The sequence below is a fragment of the Periophthalmus magnuspinnatus genome, chromosome 1 (assembly GCF_009829125.3).
Source record: "Periophthalmus magnuspinnatus isolate fPerMag1 chromosome 1, fPerMag1.2.pri, whole genome shotgun sequence".
In the NCBI taxonomy this organism is placed as follows: domain Eukaryota; kingdom Metazoa; phylum Chordata; class Actinopteri; order Gobiiformes; family Gobiidae; genus Periophthalmus; species Periophthalmus magnuspinnatus.
The window spans coordinates 3382441-3401136 of NC_047126.1; the positions used below are offsets into that span (position 1 = coordinate 3382441).

General features: G+C 40.9%; 1 protein-coding gene across 1 annotated transcript; it reads right to left on the reverse strand.

Moving 5' to 3' along the window:
- Positions 1 to 1868: 1868 nt before the first annotated feature.
- ldlrb (low density lipoprotein receptor b) lies at positions 1869 to 17375 on the reverse strand. Its single transcript, XM_033975163.2, has 18 exons — positions 17210 to 17375; positions 13259 to 13384; positions 12962 to 13084; positions 12018 to 12395; positions 11183 to 11305; positions 10955 to 11074; positions 10283 to 10408; positions 10076 to 10204; positions 9810 to 9981; positions 8082 to 8309; positions 7113 to 7231; positions 6881 to 7020; positions 5845 to 5986; positions 4538 to 4690; positions 4277 to 4471; positions 4113 to 4190; positions 2890 to 3050; positions 1869 to 2818 (listed from the first exon to the last, which is right to left on the reverse strand). Exons 1-18 carry the CDS (start codon positions 17292 to 17294, stop codon positions 2780 to 2782), a joined length of 2637 nt encoding a protein of 878 aa, XP_033831054.1. The 5' UTR covers positions 17295 to 17375; the 3' UTR covers positions 1869 to 2779.
- Between the last annotated feature and the right edge of the window lie 1321 nt (positions 17376 to 18696).

Genomic DNA, 18696 nt, shown 5'->3' on the forward strand with positions numbered 1-18696 from the left:
AGCTGCGGGTTTCAGGGTCACAAAGGTCGAGCTGCGGAAACAGACACGAGTGAGAGTTTTAGAGATGTGCAAATAGAACGACGACACACGACACACACACACACACACACACACACACACACACCTGGATGTTGTTGGAGTGAACATCTTATTGTTTTTTATCAGTATCACGGGCACAGTTCGGTAACCTGACGAGGGAATATTTATCCTACATCCATCGAGTCCTTTGGCGATTTGTCACGGCCACTCCTGTTTGCTCACGTCTCGGTGGTGTGAGGTACGACTCCACCTTCCCGTCGTCGTCCGGCCAATGGGACGAGGCGGATGCAAATGTAAACTGTGAGGCGAGGCAGCGTTGCAACAGGTGTCTGGTGTCACTCAGGTGTGTAAAGTGCCATCCTTTTGCTCAGTGGGGGGGTTTGGCTCTTAAGCACAGTCCCGCACAAGGATAACAAACATCCAAGAGTCTTAAAAATGTGACAGTTTGACAGATGTGACACGCGCTCACACTTCCACAGGGGCGTGGAGCGGATTTCAGTGGAACGTGACAAAACCTGTTCAACCAGATGCCGCATCTTCCCAAAGGAGCCGTTGATTGTTTGGCTTCAGCCCTGGGTTATTAATGTCAAGTAAAATAAATCTGTGTGGTGTTTGTGCAGAGTGACACGTCCCTTTGACCCGGGACAGTCCCAGTGTCCAGTGTCCCCTGTCCCAGTGTCCAGTGTCCCCTGTCCCAGTGTCCCCTGTCCCAGTAGATGAATCAAAAACATTTATTTATCCCAGTTTTATATAAGAAATATCACAGGTGTCCCTATTTTTCACCAAGCTGATCTAAACCAGGTCTAAACCAGGTCTAAACTAGATCTAAACCAGGTCTAAACCAGGTCTAAACTAGATCTAAACCAGGTCTAAACCAGGACTAAACCAGGACTAAACCAGGTCTAAACCAGGACTAAACCAGGTCTAAACCAGGTCTAAACAAGGTCTAAACCAGGACTAAACCAGGACCAAACCAAGTCTAAACCAGGACTAAACTAGATCTAAACCAGGTCTAAACCAGGTCTAAACTAGATCTAAACCAGGTCTAAACCAGGACTAAACCAGGACTAAACCAGGTCTAAACCAGGACTAAACCAGGACTAAACCAGGTCTAAACCAGGACTAAACCAGGTCTAAACCAAGCCTAAACCAGGACTAAACCAGGTCTAAACCAGGTCTAAACCAGGTCTAAACCAGGACTAAACTAGGTCTAAACCAGGACTAAACCAGGACCAAACCAAGTCTAAACCAGGACTAAACTAGGGCTAAACCAGATCTAAACCAGGACTAAAAGTGCTCTCATTGGGTCCCCCTGTATAAATAAAGATAAAGATAAAACCAGGTCTAAATCGGGACCAAACCGAGTCCAAACCAGGGCTAAACCAGGACTAAACCAAGTCCAAACCAGGGCTAAACCTGATCTAAACCAAGACTAAATGAGGTCCAAACGAGGTCTAAACCAGGTCTAAACCAGGTCTAAACCAGACGTCCGTATTTATCCAAAACAATAAATGTCCCAGGTGTTTACTTTGGACCAACCTGGTCCCTGCCAACAGTAAAGAAAGCTCAAAAAATTATCTTGAAAATGAGTTTAAGGCAGAAAATCCCTCAGATTATAAACTGACCCACGAGTAGAGACTGGATAATGCTACATTTTCTTTTCAGTTTCATTTATACCAACAATCCCAAATCGGATATGTCCCAGTTTGGAATTTTGAAACTCGCCTCACACATGTGTAAAACCGTCCTGCTTTATCAATTTACTGAAACGACCCAAGTCTATTTGTAAAACTATTCATCGAACCAAATGAAACAAAAGAGCCTCAAATACAATACAACAGTTTATTTCCACAAGAGATGCAACAGAGAACAGCAGAACGACGTGCGCCAAAGTAAAACGTGCAGCTAAAATCTTAAATAAATAGTCATATCGCGGTCCATCGAATAAACGTGTTCCTGAAATGAGCTGCGTGTCGTCGATACAAACCAAGAAACTGCAAAACTCAACAAAACTTCAATATATCCAGGCACAGTTCGGTGTATGTACAAGAGTAAACAGAACAAATTTTAATAAATAAAACTATATACACATATTTTGATTACAAATATAAAAGGCAACATCTCAAGGCGAGTTTTACAATATATACAAACACACATTATGTACAGTGCTTTAAAGAAACGCAAATACCTTCATAAAATTCAAACAAAACGCTTCAGATTTTCTTCATTTTGGTCCAAGCAGCAGCCAGTTAAAAGTAAACAAATCAGGTTTACCTCCACCAGAATCAGACAGATATAAAAACGTCGCTCAAAATGGCTTGCTCCCGTTGGAAGATTTTAAAGATTGTAAAGATTGTGAAGTTGTAGTAACAGGTCGGCTCAGTAGGGTCGTGGAATGCAGTTCTGAAGGCACACGGCTCTTTGCGTAAGGCTTTTCGGAGCGAACACGAGCAACAGAATTTCAATAAATATCTTAAACTTCGAGGACAGTATCCTGACGTCAGCCTTCATCGTGAAAATTGCACTTCTTCCCCTTTAAAAATCGACAAACCTGAGTGTGTTTTCTTCAGTTTGTTTTTGGTTTAGACTCGGGCGGCGGCGCAGTATCGACATCAGAAGCGTAAGCCGCGGATTGAGGTCAGCACGCGAGGTTTTTTTTTTTTTTTTTCTTCTTCTTCTTCTTCTTTCTAAGCAGCACTCGAAGAAAATGGCTTCTTCATTTGTATCGATTGAGACCGATTTACGCCACGTCCATGTCCTCCATACTCAGCATCGTTCTCTGCGAGTAAAACCGACGAAATTAGCACAAGTTCAAAGTATTTCGAAGTATTTATATTGTTTTACGTTTACCTCGGGATAGACGTAGCCCTGTGAAGTGTTTTGGCAAATGTGAACCTCGTCCTCGGTCGTTTTCTGGTAAACCGGGTTGATAAAGTGGATGGTGTTGGTGTTTTTCAGACGCCAGTTTCGCCAAAACAACACGGCGCCAAAGATCAGCAGCGACATGACCACTACGAAGAACGCACACATGTTAGAGAGTCTGTATCTACTGTAAAGACAGGTCTAAACCAGGACTAAACCAGGTCTAAACTAGATCTAAAACAGATCTAAACCAGGTCTAAACCAGGTCTAAACCAGGTCTAAACCAGGACTAAACCAGGTCTAAACCAGGACTAAACCAGGACTACGAAGAACGCACACATGTTAGAGAGTCTGTATCTACTGTAAAGACAGGTCTAAACCAGGACTAAACCAGGTCTAAACTAGATCTAAAACAGATCTAAACCAGGTCTAAACCAGGTCTAAACCAGGTCTAAACCAGGTCTAAACCAGGTCTAAACTAGGACTAAACCAGGACTACGAAGGACGCACACATGTTAGAGAGTCTGTCTGTATCTACTGTAAAGACAGGTCTAAATCAGGTCTAACTAAGTCTAAACCAGATCTAAACCAGGACTAAACCAGGACTACGAAGAACGCACACATGTTAGAGAGTCTGTATCTACTGTAAAGACAGTTTAGACCTGGTTTAGACCCAAGTCTAAACCAGGTCTAAACTAGGACTAAACCAGGACTACGAAGAACGCACACATGTTAGAGAGTCTGTATCTACTGTAAAGACAGTTTAGACCTGGTTTAGACCTAAGTCTAAACCAGATCTAAACCAGGACTAAACCAGGACTACGAAGAACGCACACATGTTAGAGAGTCTGTATCTACTGTAAAGACAGTTTAGACCTGGTTTAGACCTAAGTCTAAACCAGATCTAAACCAGGACTAAACCAGGACTACATGTTAGAGAGTCTGTCTGTATCTACTGTAAAGACAGATCTAAACCAGGTCTAAACTAAGTCTAAACCAGGACTAAACAAGGTCTAAACAAGGTCTAAACCAGATCTAAACCAGGTCTAAACCAGGACTAAACAAGGCCTTAACCAGGACTAAACAAGGTCTAAACCAGGACTAAACCAGGACTAAACAAGGTCTAAACCAGGACTAAACCAGGACTACGGAGAACGCACACATGAGGCATTTCTGTCTGTATCTACTGTAAAGACATTTTCAAAACTTACGAATGGGTACGACCACGTAAACAGCGACAGGGTGGGAGGAGTCATCTTCGGTTGGCGTTCCAGACAGTTGGTTATTCCCTGATCGAGCAGAAAATACAAAATAAAACCTCAAAATCCTTCAAAAAATATTTAATTTTACCACAGAAAATGAAAGTTTCTTGTACTTTGAGCAGTTACGATCAGTTCAGGTGCTGCTGAAGTCGTGGGTTTGGCTGGAGCTGTAGTAGTAGTAGTAGTAGTAGTAGTAGTAGTAGTAGTAGTAGTAGTTGTAGTAGTAGTAGTAGTATCCTGTTTCGGAGCTTGAGTGGTGGGAGCTTTAGGTGGAGGCGCAGGGTCGGTCACGGGAGGGTTAACCGCACCTATAAAAACACGAAGAATTACAGATTTGCGTTTCGTTTTCTTGTTTTCGTGTTTATTCTTCTCACCTCCAGCGCACTTCCTGTTATCGGGCGCCATGGTCATGTGATCTGGGCAGGCGCACGTGTACCGGGGAGAGCGGTCGTTGATGCGAGGGGCGGGGAGGCAGAAGAACTCACAGTCTCCATTTCCGCCGTTGTTCGTTTGGCACCAGTTTGTTCCTACACACACCAAAAAAGAAAAGAGGAAAGTGAATATTTTTGTTTACATTAATGTTCACTAATGTCATTCAAACTAAGTTATCACAAATCCAAAGAGCATTTTAGTTAAAAGTTACAGATTACAGAGCGACTGGCTGTAAATTAACCCACAAATGTGCAGCACGGGCATTTGACGAGCTGCAAAAGCCCCGTGAGCCGAGGCCCGAGCACGAAACTTACTGTTCAGTTCAATTCAAGTTTATTTCTACAGCACAAAAAAGTCAACAAAACCCAAATATATAACACGATACACGGGAAAAGAACAATAAAAACATCTCAATCTCCTGTCTACATAGTGTTAAATGCCAGGGAGAAGAGGAGGGTTTTCCGTCTAGTCTGAAACTGTGTTAAAGACTGAGAATCAGACAGGCAGGGGGCGCTGGAAGGAGCCATTAGAGAGAAAGCAGGAGCCATTAGAGAGTGGACAGGAGCCATAGAGAGCAGACAGGAGCCATTAGAGAGAAAGCAGGAGCCATAGAGTGCAGCCAGGGGCCATAGAGAGCAGACAGGGGCCATAGAGAGCAGACAGGAGCCATAGAGTGCAGACAGGAGCCATAGAGTGCAGACAGGAGCCATAGAGAGAAAGCAGGAGCCATAGAGTGCAGACAGGAGCCATAGAGAGCAGCCAGGAGCCATAGAGTGCAGACAGGAGCCATAGAGAGCAGACAGGAGCCATTAGAGAGCAGACAGGAGCCATAGAGAGCAGACAGGAGCCATAGAGTGAAGACAGGAGCCATAGAGAGCAGACAGGAGCCATTAGAGAGAAAGCAGGAGCCATTAGAGAGAAAGCAGGAGTCATAGAGAGCAGACAGGAGCCATAGAGAGTGGACAGGAGCCACAGAGAGCAGACATGAGCCATAGAGAGCCGACATGTTCAGTAAATTCCTAGTGACATTTTTTCTCAACTATAACAATAAAAACATGCCAGTAGTGAGGTGGTCATGGTCTGGCTGAAGTTATAAAAGTTTTATCAGTGTGAATATGTTAAAATCCCATAAACTCAAACTTTTATGCCATGAGCAGAGTTTGAGAAGCTGAAAACGGCTCATTTAGGCCATTAATTAGTAGTATTTTGTACAGTGAACACATTAAAAACATTGAAAAGATGAGCGTACCATTGGTCTGCTTGAGTTCGTGATAGACGACGATGTCTTCTGCGTGGTTCAGATCTTTCACCAGCTCTGTGATGTCTCCACCCGTCAAACGACTGGCACTGTAGACCGCCCCGTTTGTAATGTCGGTCCAGAAAACTTTGTCCTGCAAAAAACACAACAGCACGTGTTTTTAATTCCACATATCCTGGTGTTTCAGTGGAATATCTGAGCGTTAAATATTTTATCTATAATTTAAGAGACAAGAGCAAAGCATTTTATATCAGGTCCAATTCAAAATGTTATTGTGTTTAAATGTCTGCGCTCTGTGGCTCCCGTCTGCTCTTCTCTCTCTTTTTCTTCACCCTCTTATTCTTCTCTCTTCTACTTTCTCTTCTCCTCCCTAATCTCTCTCTTCTCCTTCTTCTCTCTTTTTCTTCACCCTTTTCCTCTTCTCCCTCTTCACTCTTTTTCTTCTTCTCTCTCTTCTCCCTCTTCTCTCTTCTCCTCGCTTCTCTCCCTAATCTCTCTATTTTCTCTCTTTTTCTTCACTCTTTTCCTCTTCTCTCTCTTTTTCCTTCACCCTTTTCTTCTTCTCCTCTCTCTTGTCTCTTCTTCTTCACTTTCTTCTCCTCACTTCTCTCCTTAATCCTTCTCTTCTCCTCTTTTCTCTCTCTTCTCCTCTTTTCTCCCTCTTCATCTTGTCTCTCTTCTCCTCCTTCACTCTCTTCTTTCTCTTCTCCCCCTCCTCTCTCTCTTCTCTCTGTCTGTGCTCTATGGGTCCTCTTGACTCTGAGGATCTGACAGGTAGAGGGCGCTGTTTTCAGTCTTTCACACAGTTTGAGACAGTTTAAACCCTCCTCTTCTCCCTGGCATTTAACACTCTCCAGACGGGACATGCTGGTGTTTTATTGCTCTTTTCCCTCGTCTCGTGTTCTCTGTATATTTGTTTTTTGTTGACTTTTATGCGAGACGCTTTGTTCAGCTGAAGCTCAAACAAACCAAACAAACTCGTACGAATAACAGCTGCGGGTCCAATAAATAAAAACGCAACACAAACCTCAAAAACAGCCAGAGACATGGGATGTGCGAGGTGCTTCTCGTCGATGATCAGAGTGCGCCGGGACCCTCCGCTGACATCCACGCTGGACAGAGTGTGCATCTTGGAGTCGACCCAATACAAACGCTGATTCACCATGTCTGTGTGGAGACGCGGAGATTAAAATCAGCCGCGCGCTCGTTATACGCGTCCGCTGGATAAGACCCGTCAGAGCCAATGTGCTTATATTTACCCAGAGTGATGCCGTTGGGCCACATAATATTGTCGGTCACTATGGCGACGCGGGCAGCTCCATTCAGTCCGCTCTTCTCGATTTTCGCCTCCTCGCCCCAGTCAGTCCAGTACATGAAGCTAAACAAAGCAAACACGCTATTAACCTCCTGAGACCTGCTGTCCTCATCTGTGGACAACACATTTTGGGTCGTTTAGGCCACAGTGCAAATTTTTAGAAGAACAGCAACAAGAACATGTTCAATTTTGAATATTTCTAAGAGTTTAGAATATTTATTAAGTTTTTATTTATTTTTTATTATTATTTATTTTATTTTTTATTGTATTTTAATTTATTTTTAATTATTATTTTTTTATTGTATTTTAATTATTATTATTATTTAATTTATTTATTTTTTATTATTTTTATTATTTTTAAATTTATTTTTAATTATATATTTTTTATTTTTTATTGTATTTTAATTTATTTTAATTATTATTTTTTATTTTTTTTATTGTATTTTTATTATTATTTTATTTTTTTTATTTTATTTTATTTAAAGGCATATGTCTTCCTGCAGCACAAATGAGACACATTGTTCCTAGAGGTACAATTGTTTCTCATTTTGTTTTTTAACACAAAATATATGTGTTCAAGCACTTAATAGTTTTTGCAAAAAAAGTCCTGCAAGAGCTCGGGTCTCAGAAGGTTAAACAACGTAAAAAAAACAAAAACCAAACCATATAATGCATTTAAGATGATATATAATGGAATGATCTGGTATTTTGTGTTTAGTTTTGTTGCTCTTGTGGCTGTCTGCGTGGCGTTAATCGCTTTTATACACGACACTTTGGTGCTGCTGTGCCGACGAGTGGACGTGAAGATTCTATTCGTCAGTTGTTTTGCTCTCGTTTTGACCTTCAGAAAATAAACCACCAGAAGAACTTTGAAGATCTTTTTTACCTCACACCAAAACGCTCCGATACTCACTTATTGACCGGGTCCACCGTGATGGCCCTGGGCTCCTCCAACTTCTCCGAGATCAGCGTCTTCCTCTTGCTTCCGTCGGTCGTTGCCACGGAGATGGTTTTCAAATCGCTGTCCGTCCAGTAAATGTTCCCGTGGATCCAGTCGACGGCGATTCCCTCCGGGGCTTCGATGCCGCTGTCGATCACGACGGTGTGGGTGGAGAAGTCGCCAGCGGTTTCTACGTTTGTGCTGCGGGATAAAATGTTTTGTTATGATTTGTAACGCTAAAAAAATGACACGTAAAAGGACGAACACATGGATGAAGAGTAAATACAAACTCGTGCGATACTAATTTGGTGTTTTCAGACCACGGACTGTATAAAAAAGTGGAATAAGTGAGTGCGACGTGACCCGCAGCGTTCAGGGTCCAGTCAAACGAAGCTAATCGAGGCTAGCAGTTACAGCGGCTAATTTGGAGCAGAGTTATATATTTTTAATCCTGACCACGAGTATCATAGCAACCAAAGAGCCAATCCGGAGCGAGGCTGTTACTGGTTTGATTGACAGCGTTGCTAAGCGTGATTTAGGAAGGAGCGGGCGTTTTTAGCAATTAAACCGGTCGCTAATGCTAACGGTAGCGACTTCGGGGAAAGGAGGAGCTTTATTCGTCTGTTATTAATATTCATATCTCGATTTTACGGACACAAAAGCGAAATAAAAACAGCAGGTTCATGTAGAGCGAACATTTAAGACCAAAATTTAAAAAAAAGGGGGGGAGAAAGGAAAGGAAGGAAAATAATAAGGGAAGAAAGAAAAAGGAAAAAAAATAATAAAAGAGAATGGAGACTCAACCCTGAAACTGAAGGTCAAAACTACTTTTATCTTCATAACTAAACTCACTCGTTCATTCATTTTACCTGCTCAGTAATAAAACATTAGCTCATTATAAGACCTCAGCCCCGCCCCTTCAAGACCCCGCCCCCTCAAGACCCCGCCCCCGAGCTCTGATCATTGTTTTATTTCCGTTTCTTGTCCAGGATTATCATTTTACTGTCTGTTTCTTTGTCTCTTGTGCACGTTTCTATCTACCTGTTATGTTTTGTACTGTACTGTTTCTTTCATTTTTTTCATAAAAAAAAAAAAAAAAAAAAAAAAAAAAGACCAAAATGACGCGTCTGACAGCAGCAGTTACAGCGAGAAGAGCGAGTTTTTCAATAGAAAGTGAACTGGAGTCGATTGAACCGGAAGCACAGCCCACGATCACTTCACATTTGGAACGAAGAGGTCAGCTACGTCCTTTTATATTTACAGTTTATGTCCGTATCAAGCACACGACGTCTTATTTTATACCAACTACCGTAAATTTGAGACTAAGGAGCGCACCTGAATATAAGCCGCACCAGCCAAATTTGAAAAGAAAATAAATTTTGTCCATATATAAGCCGCACCTGAATATAAGCCGCAGGTTTTTGTGTTGTAACGTGTGATATTTACACAGAAAGACAGTGCACAGAAGCTTTTTTTCTTTCTTTTTTTGTAAACTGTGTCTGAAAAGCATCAGTTTATAATCTTTCCCCATGTCTCACTTTTGCCTTTACTGTTAGAGCGCCCCCCGGTGGTCGTTAGGCAGTAAAAATCTATAAATTATCCGCACTGTTGTATAAGCCGCAGGGTTCAAAACGTGGGGGAAAAAAGTAGCGGCTTATAGTCCGAAATTTACGGTAACTGACATAACTTAAATTCGTTTACCTGTAGATTTTCTTTAGCGACAGATCAGACCAAAAAATCGTCTTTGTCGGTATGTTCACATCCAGAGCGACTGCGTTCTTGAGCTCTGGGATGAGGCGTATGTACTCGCTGCTGTCCGCCGTCATCACCCTCAGCTCGTGTCGACTGGTGAAGTACAACATGGCGGCAGATCCTGGATAAGAGCAGGAGGAGCCGGTTTGTGCGTTGTTTTTTATTTTTAAACAAAGGAATCGTGTTTAACTCAAGCAAATACGTCAAAGCATTACCAGCCACAGCTTTGCATGTTCCAGTTGCGGGGTCGATCTCATAGCCCAGCTCGCAGTCGCATCTGTAACCGCCTTCTACGTTTACGCAGATCTGGCTGCAGGTGTCGGGCACGCTGCACTCGTCGATATCTGGAATTAAAAATCAAAAATATCGGTCGGACGGAGAACTTTTCCCCTCACGTAAAACTCATGACGTTCGCTCTGTACCTTCGCACGTCTTTAAGTCCGGTTTAAGTCTGTATCCGACTCGACAGGAACAGTTGAATCCGAGCAAAGAAAGATCGTTGCAGATGTGGGAACAGCCGCCATTATTGTTGCCGCATTCGTTTAAACCTGCGGAAATCGGCGGCCATATTGTTAAAAGGTTGAATGTTACGCAAAATTGTGAGATTTAAGCCGTGTTAGAACGTTGTTACCTCCTCAAAAACATACTTGAAGTTGTGTTTTGTTTCATTCACACGTGCTTGAGTAATCTCCAAAGCTCAAAACGCTCTGTTCCACCTTGTGATGTCATGAAGTGGTAGTTTTCCAAGTTAACAGCTACGTTTACCTTTTGTTTTAGAAGAGTTCGGGAGTTTGGAGAGATTCCAGGACGGCACATTTTCACATGATTCTAGTGAAGGTGTGTGGCGTTTAAAAACACAGCGGAGCACTTCCTGTATCACCACACGATGACATCACAAGGTGGAACACAGTGCTTTCAGTTTGAGAGAAGAACCCAGCCTAAATGTGCAGGGTTTGTGTGTTAAAATGTGTGTGAATGAAACAAAAACACGACTCCAGGTCTGTTTGTGAGGAGGAAACGTTATAACAGATCAGAAAATGGCGTAATATTGGCACTTTAACTTAAATAAATGTATAAATATTAAAAACACATACCGCACTCCGCTGGCTCGTCGGACCCATCCTTGCAGTCGGCCGTGGCGTCACACACTTTCTCAGCTCTGATACACTCCCCGTTTTTACATTTAAACTTGGTGGGGCCCTCACAGTCGTTTTCTACAGAAAGAAGCACATATTAAATACACAAATATTTAAAAAAACATGTTCTTTCTTAATTTAGACAGACTCAAAACGGCTGGAGAAGTAATTTCATTTAAAAATCACCTATTTCACAGCCAGCTTCATCGCTCTGGTCCCTGCAGTCGAACACACGGTTACACTGGCGGCTGCCGTGGATGCACGTCCCATCGCCGCACTGGAACTGATCCTGGCGACACGTCGGCCGAGCTACGACAAATATGGGACGTTAAAACTATATACAGCATTTAAAAGTGTTGTTTTTAGATTTGAAAATTAAATAAGTATGATCTTTGGTATGGGATGGATTATGATGTGCAACAGACAAATCACATGGACAATTGTGACAAGACAAATGGAAATATTATATTGTGCTTAGGTCAGAATATGTCTGATCTGTGTTTGTGCCTTTTTATTTAAGCGAGGAAAATTCTTGAAAAATAAAAAAATAAAATAATAATGGAAAATTCTTAAAAAAAATAAAATAATAATAAATAATAATGGAAAATTAAAAAAATAAATAAATAAAATAATAATAATAAATAATAATAGAAAATTCTTGAAAAATAAATATATAAAATAATAAGATAATAATAAATAAATATAAAAATAAAACTAAATAGAGATATTTCAACACATTTATGTTTTTGTTGTTTATTTTTTACTATCAGTTCTGTTTTATGTTGTTCTGGAAGGTCTTTTTGTTGTTGTTTTTTATTACTATTGGTTCTGTTTTGTGTTGTACCAGAAGCTCACTGTGGCACATTTTGGATTGATTACCAAAATTAAATATATATATATTTTTTTACCCTGATCAAATTTCAAGATGTTAATTTTGGTCTTTCTCAGCCTCAAAACAACAATAGCATCTTAAATATTCCAAAATATCTCCACAGTTTGTTCGTGTGTGTGGATTACTTACTACAGTTGAGTTCGTCGGACTCATCCTCACAGTCGGGGCTACCGTCACATCTCCATATCCTGTGAATGCATTGCCCATTGGCACACTGGAACTGGTGTGGGCCGCACTGCACTGGCTTCTTTTCCACTTCTTGTCCCGCGCAGGTTTGGGGCCACTCGTCGGAGCCGTCGGCGCAGTCTGCGTCCCCGTCACATTTCCAGATCAACGGGACGCACACCGAGTTGTTACACTGGAAGGCGTTGGGGCTGCACGTCGGGGCGGGACAGGAAACCTCGTCGGAACCGTCGCTGCAGTCTGCGTCTTTGTCACACACGAATGATTTGGATATGCACTGCCCGTTTGTGCACTGGAACTCGCCGTCTTTGCATGTTTTGGCAGCTGGGAACAAAAAAAGTGAATCAAAATAACTATTGGTGCGTTTAAGTATTTATTTAAAGGTCCTATGTTACACAGAACTGACACTTGTGAGGTTTGAGCCGTGTTATAATGCCGTTTTCTCCTCAAAAACAGACCTGGAGTTGTGTTTTGTTTCATTCATTTGCGTTGGAGTTAGTCTGTCCACATCTCCAAAGCTTAAAATGCTCTGTTCCACCTTGTGATGTCATGAAGTACAGTAGTAGTTGTAGTAGTTTTCAAATTAACAGCTCCATTTTTACCTTTCGTTCAGTAGAAATTAGCAAATCCAGGGTTGAAATTAAAATCCAAATGATTCTAGTGAAGGTGTGTGGAGTTTAAAGACACAGTGGAGCACTTCCTGTACCACCACATGATGACATCACAAGGTGGAAAAGAGGCCTAAATACGCAGGGTTTGTGCGTTAAACTTGTGCGAATGAAACAAAAAACCACAACTCCGGGTCTGTTTGTGATGAGGAAACATTAGAACACATATCAGAAAATGGCGTAATATCCTATAACGGTAACATAAAACTTTGCTAAACGTACTGCAGTCTTTCTCGTCCGCTCCGTTCTTGCAGTCCGCCCTCCCGTCACAGTGCCATCTTTCCGGTATACACTGGTTCAACGGGAGGCCACAGTTGAACTCTGATTCTGAGCAGTTCTTGTTTGCTGTAATCATAAAAAGAGAAAACGTGAGTCATACCCAACAAACCGGCACCATAAACTTGACCAATCATTAACCCAGCGCACATGAAAAGGAAGTCATTTAGTCAAATCTACAGAACACAGCATCAAAGTTAATGCGGTATTGTTATTTTAGTTTGATCTAAGTGAAGTACGCACCGCACGTTTCCGGCCGCTCGTCGGTACCGTCTCCGCAGTCGTCCCTCCCGTCACAGATCCACCTCAGCGTGACGCACCTGCCGTTATCGCAACGCAGTTGGTTTGAACGACAGGTGGTCGCAGAATCTGCCAGAAAATAAAACATAAACAGATTATAGTATTTTCTGGAGTATAAGTCGTATTGGAGTATAAGTCGCAGCAGCCAAAAATGTATAATAATGAAGAAAAAAAAACATATTTCACATATAAATCACATCTGAGTAGAAGTCGCACCAAAATATAAGTCACAGCAGCCAAAAAACACATAATAATGAAAAAAAACCCTAATATTTCACATACAAATTGCATCTGAGTATAAGTCGCACTGGAATATAAGACGCACCAGCCAAAAAATATATAATAATGAAGAAAAAAAAAACATATTTCACATATAAATGGCATCTGAGTATAAGTCGCGCCAGCAAAAAAATGCATAATAATGAAGGAAAAAACATATATTTCACTTATAAATTGCATCTGAGTATAAGTCGCACCAAAATATAAGTCGCACCAGCCAAAAAACACATAATAATGAAGAAAAAAACTAACATTTCACATATAAATCACATCTGAGTATAAGTCGCACCCCCGGCCAAACTATGAAAAAAACTGACTCTCCAATTACCGTAAACTCCAGTAATTAGAGACGACTCTTAACATTTCTTCATACTTGGATTTTACGTAACAGGGCTTCAAACATACAGTATTACCTTTTTGTTTTTTAAACCAAGGCTCAGATTACGTTTTACTATTAATGAGTGGGCTCCAGTAACGCAAACCGGAGACGCCACGACACACAGAACCGATGGCCTCGCAGGGTTAATGTTCTACTAAAAATTACACATACAACAAGGATTCAGCCGATAAAACAGCGGTACTGGGTGTGAACGTGGAGATAAGAGTGTTTGTTTCCCAGCATGGACAAAACTAGGTCCTGTTTTCATTAAAAGGAGATATTAAAAGTTCACTCAGGTTTTCTTCTGCTTTGTTTTGCAGTGACGAAAAGGCACAATGAGCATTTTTACGTTCAAATTTGGTCGTTTTGTAAGTATAATGGTGCTGTAGAGGAAGGTAACGAAGTACAGGGAGGAAAGTACTGTACTCAAGTAAAGTACACATACCTAACATTCTGCTTAAGTACATTTTACAGACAGTGGATGCTTTTTACTTTTACTTTACTACATTTAAGAGCAGTGTTTGTGCTTTCTACTCCACTTTTTATATGATTTAAGGGGCTATTTTTACCATATTCGTGGAAACATCCTGACGAAAGTTTGAGTTTAAGCTTCGTCTTTGAGCGAAACAAAAATAAACACACAAAATTCATAAGAAAAGCAAAAAAAAAATTCATTCGTGCTGTATCTGTTGACCAAAATATGTCATTTTTCAACCAAAAACACTTTTACTTTTCACTCTTTAAGCACATTTTAAACAGGCGCTTTAACACTTTTACTTAAGCTGATTTTTTCATGTGATACTTTGACTTTTTTGAGTGACTTTTGAGCTCTGAGTACTTCATCCACCGCTGTAACGACGCGGTTCACTGTTTCTCTTTTTTAATACAGGCGTGAGTTCAAACACTTCCACCTCTCATATATCTGTGGTGAAGTGTTGAGAAGAAACAGAAGACTTGTATTTCCTCTTTAAACGCCATAGAAAAATAAAAAGTGCATGACTTGTGATCGAATTATGATCACGTTTTACCGTATCAGCCACTTTGGAACTTTATATTTTTGAGAAAATCCAGTAAAGTGAACATTTCTCCAGTTGTTTTTTTTTAATTTGCTGTATAAATAAACTTTTGTAGCTCACTTTTTTAGACATTTTAAGGTCTAAATTTGATCCTGGAGCACCTGCAACTTAACAATCCATCAGCTTAAGTCTCTAAATTAACTCTAAAATGACCCGCGTGAAGGAACAGCCTGTCCCGGGACCGGCTTTACAGGTGATGACGTCAGAGCTCGTCGAACAGGTACATGGATGCTCTGTGCCAACACCTGAGCATTGTTCTTTGTGATGCGTGACCTAGGGCCCGAGGAGGTGACAGAGTATCTCTTTAAGACAATACACAGGGAGGAGTTGCACATCACACCACTAGTTTCTGATTGGTCCCAGTGAGGCATGTCCTTACCACAGCGTCACCATAGAAACCAAAAGGCCCGGCGTGGACAGAAAGTGTGCGAGGATTGTGAAAGATGAAGATGACGACCTGCAATTTGCCACATCATGAGACGCAATTTCACAAAACTGACTCCTGTAGTTGTAGAACAGTACAGTACAGTTTTGTGTAATCACAGAATCCCCCAAACATGGGCACATTCGCTGACACACACTCCATGACACACACATTCCTCAGTGAGACTTTCCAAAGCAGAGTCCCGGCTTCTGAAGTGGAAGTGCGCAGCATTTTATGAGCCAACACATGTTCTCTAAATGAAGGGAAAAGGCTTTTTTTTTCCCCCAGAGATACAGTTTAAAGTGGGTTAATTCTTCCAACCGCTGTGACCTTTAAAGTCCTGAGCTGAAAACGAAGAGTTGAAACAGAAAATGGCTCAAAACAATCACACTGTACATGAATGAGCAAAGCATTTGTCATCTCCAGAGTCGTGATCGATCCTTCCTGACTTAAACTTTTACCTTTACTTTTATTCGTTTGATCAGACCAACCTTGACTAAGACTTCAGGGTGTGATTCACTAAACCGCACCTGTTTGTAGTGAGTAAGAACGTCTGGTGTCCTGTGCACCTCTGCAGGACGAACAGCGAGGACCATTAAAGTCTTACAACCTCCACGTGTTTTGAAGGGACAAATGTGGAGCTTAGACCCGAGAAGAAAGACGTCACAATTCTGCCTTTTATCACCATCAAAAAACAGCACGTTAATAAACATTTCACTGTATTATTATTATCGTTATCATTATTATGCTTCGTCATTGCTGCTCACCAACAGTCATCTTTTTATCAAACACACAGGGGACAGCTGCTTAGACGCTGGAGGGTTCAGGAGGTTGGCTCGTTATAAAAGTATAAACAGTTTAAACGCAGCTAAACCCTGACTAATGAAAAAGTCAACAGTTTTTCCTTCTTGCATGTCATGTTGTACGTTCATTTGTGCAGATTCAGCCATTTTGATTATGTTTACTACACTGTTATAGCAAATAATAACAAATATATAGACTATATACATTTTAAATATAGGGCAATATAGACCATACTTTCTGTTGTTGTTGCATACCTTGCTTGGATTGGGTTTCTATCTATTTATTTATTTAATTATATTTACTTATTTAATTATATTTATTTTATAAATTGTATGTATTTATTGTATGTATTTAATTCAACTGTATTATTATTATTATTATTATTATTATTATTATTTTATTACTCTTTTTCTACAGCAATGAGGTGACATTAAACCCACTTTTCTAATAAACTTTGAACGATTGAAACTCTAAAACTTTGTATATTTTCCTTTTACTTTGAGCAGTTAAACGTGTTATCAGCGTGACTCTGGTAGAATATTCTAACCACACCCATCGCTGTCAGCCGCCTGCTCCTGTCACTTTAAGAGCTCCACAGTTCCTGCTTCACTCTGACGTCACCGGCAGAACGGAGGATATGATTGGCTGGGCGGCTCACTTCCGGGGAACCCAACCAGCCAATCACAGCGCGGTCCGTAGATTCCATTCATTGATGTAGGAAATGTCAAAACCGCGCAGCCCCGAGCATGTTTTGCATTATTTGCATTAATAAGCATACAGATGAGGTTAATTAGGTCATATATGAATAAATATGCCTCTTTAAAATAAAAAATAAATAAATAAATAAATTGTCGGTTAAACTGGGAGCCAACGTTTTAATATTAACATCGTATAATCAATTTTAAAGCGGTCTATAAAAGCTGGATTCTTACCTGCCACACTCTGTAACAGCATCAGCAGACAGCAGAGGGACAGTGCGCCACGTCCTGTCCGTGTCCCAAACATCTTCCACTCCATTCGGTGCCAAAAAAAAACAACTCAGACACAGAAACGAGGAACCACTCACTGATGCGCGAGGTTTCACAGCGGAAAGACTGAACAAAACTGGCAACTGGGAGAGCGTTTTCTACTAGGAAGCTGCGGAAGGGCGGTGCTAAGCGGTGGTCTGATATTTTAAATTAGATGAGAGCTCTGGTTGGTCAAGGGGAGGAGCTGTGTTCACGTGCGTGGTTTCTTGTGTCTGTAGGCCTTGCAAATTTGACGCATCATTTCGGGATGTTTGATAAATCCACATTAAACCAGGAAGAATGTCTTTAAATAATAGTCTGTAAAAATTCAAATAACCCAGATGAACCCACACAATTTCATAATTTCAGGGTTAATCATGTATATTTTAGAATTGGGTGGATGATTTTAAAATAAATTAAGACACTACATCTGCATTTTAATTTTCAGGCAGGTGAAATTGTTTTGCATATTTACGTGAATTCCTTCTTTAGCCGGGCGTGCCATATTGTTCCCATATGTATTTATAGCTGGTCACGTGCGTCTGATATTGTAATAGAAGGACTGGTGGACCTACTGCTCTATTTGCCCATTGTTCCATCACATTCCAGTATAAGTCACACTGGTGGATATTTTTAGTTGAATGAGGCTTCATGAAGTCCATAAAACTCTGCTCGACTTGTGTAAAAACAAAGGCCCCGCTCACTACTACAGGAGGTATTTGGAGAATCCTGACGGAGTGGCAGTACTGCATATTGATGTGCGTTTGTCACTCGTGTCTGTCTCTGTGTGTGTGAGTGAACGCTGTGCAGAGCCATAACACTTCAGTAATGAGTCACAAATGGCTTGTACATCCATTACATTCAGTGCAGTGAGTAACACCCTCGACTGATTTACAAGTACTGCATTCGAGGATGTTCCGTCTCCTCATTAAACAGATAATGTCATGATGTTTCTCCTCGTGTACAGCTGCACAGTTAAGAAGGTTTCATTACTTTTATTATTCATCCGCCACAGTTTCATCTTTCATTTCTCAGTCTGTACGAAGCATTTGCCGGGTGTTTGTGTCGTTATATTAAATAGTACTTTGTTTTAATCGTACACAGATGAACAGTCTATCAGGGAAATGTTTTATCAGTGAACGGTGAATGTCAGAATGTTCTGACGATGTTTTGTAATCGTGAGCTACAACATGGAAAAAACATGATAAGCCTTTGGTAACATCTCTCTCTAAAACACTACAAACATTTAAATACATGTCTGTGTAATCCCTCAGCCGCCCAGGTCAAAAGATGAAGTTTAAATCGTCCAGTTATAGATTTAAATTTCATCTTTTGCCATTTAAATACATTTGAATTATAAGCATGTACTGTCAACATGTTTGTGCAAAGAAAACCTTCCTTACATTTGATAC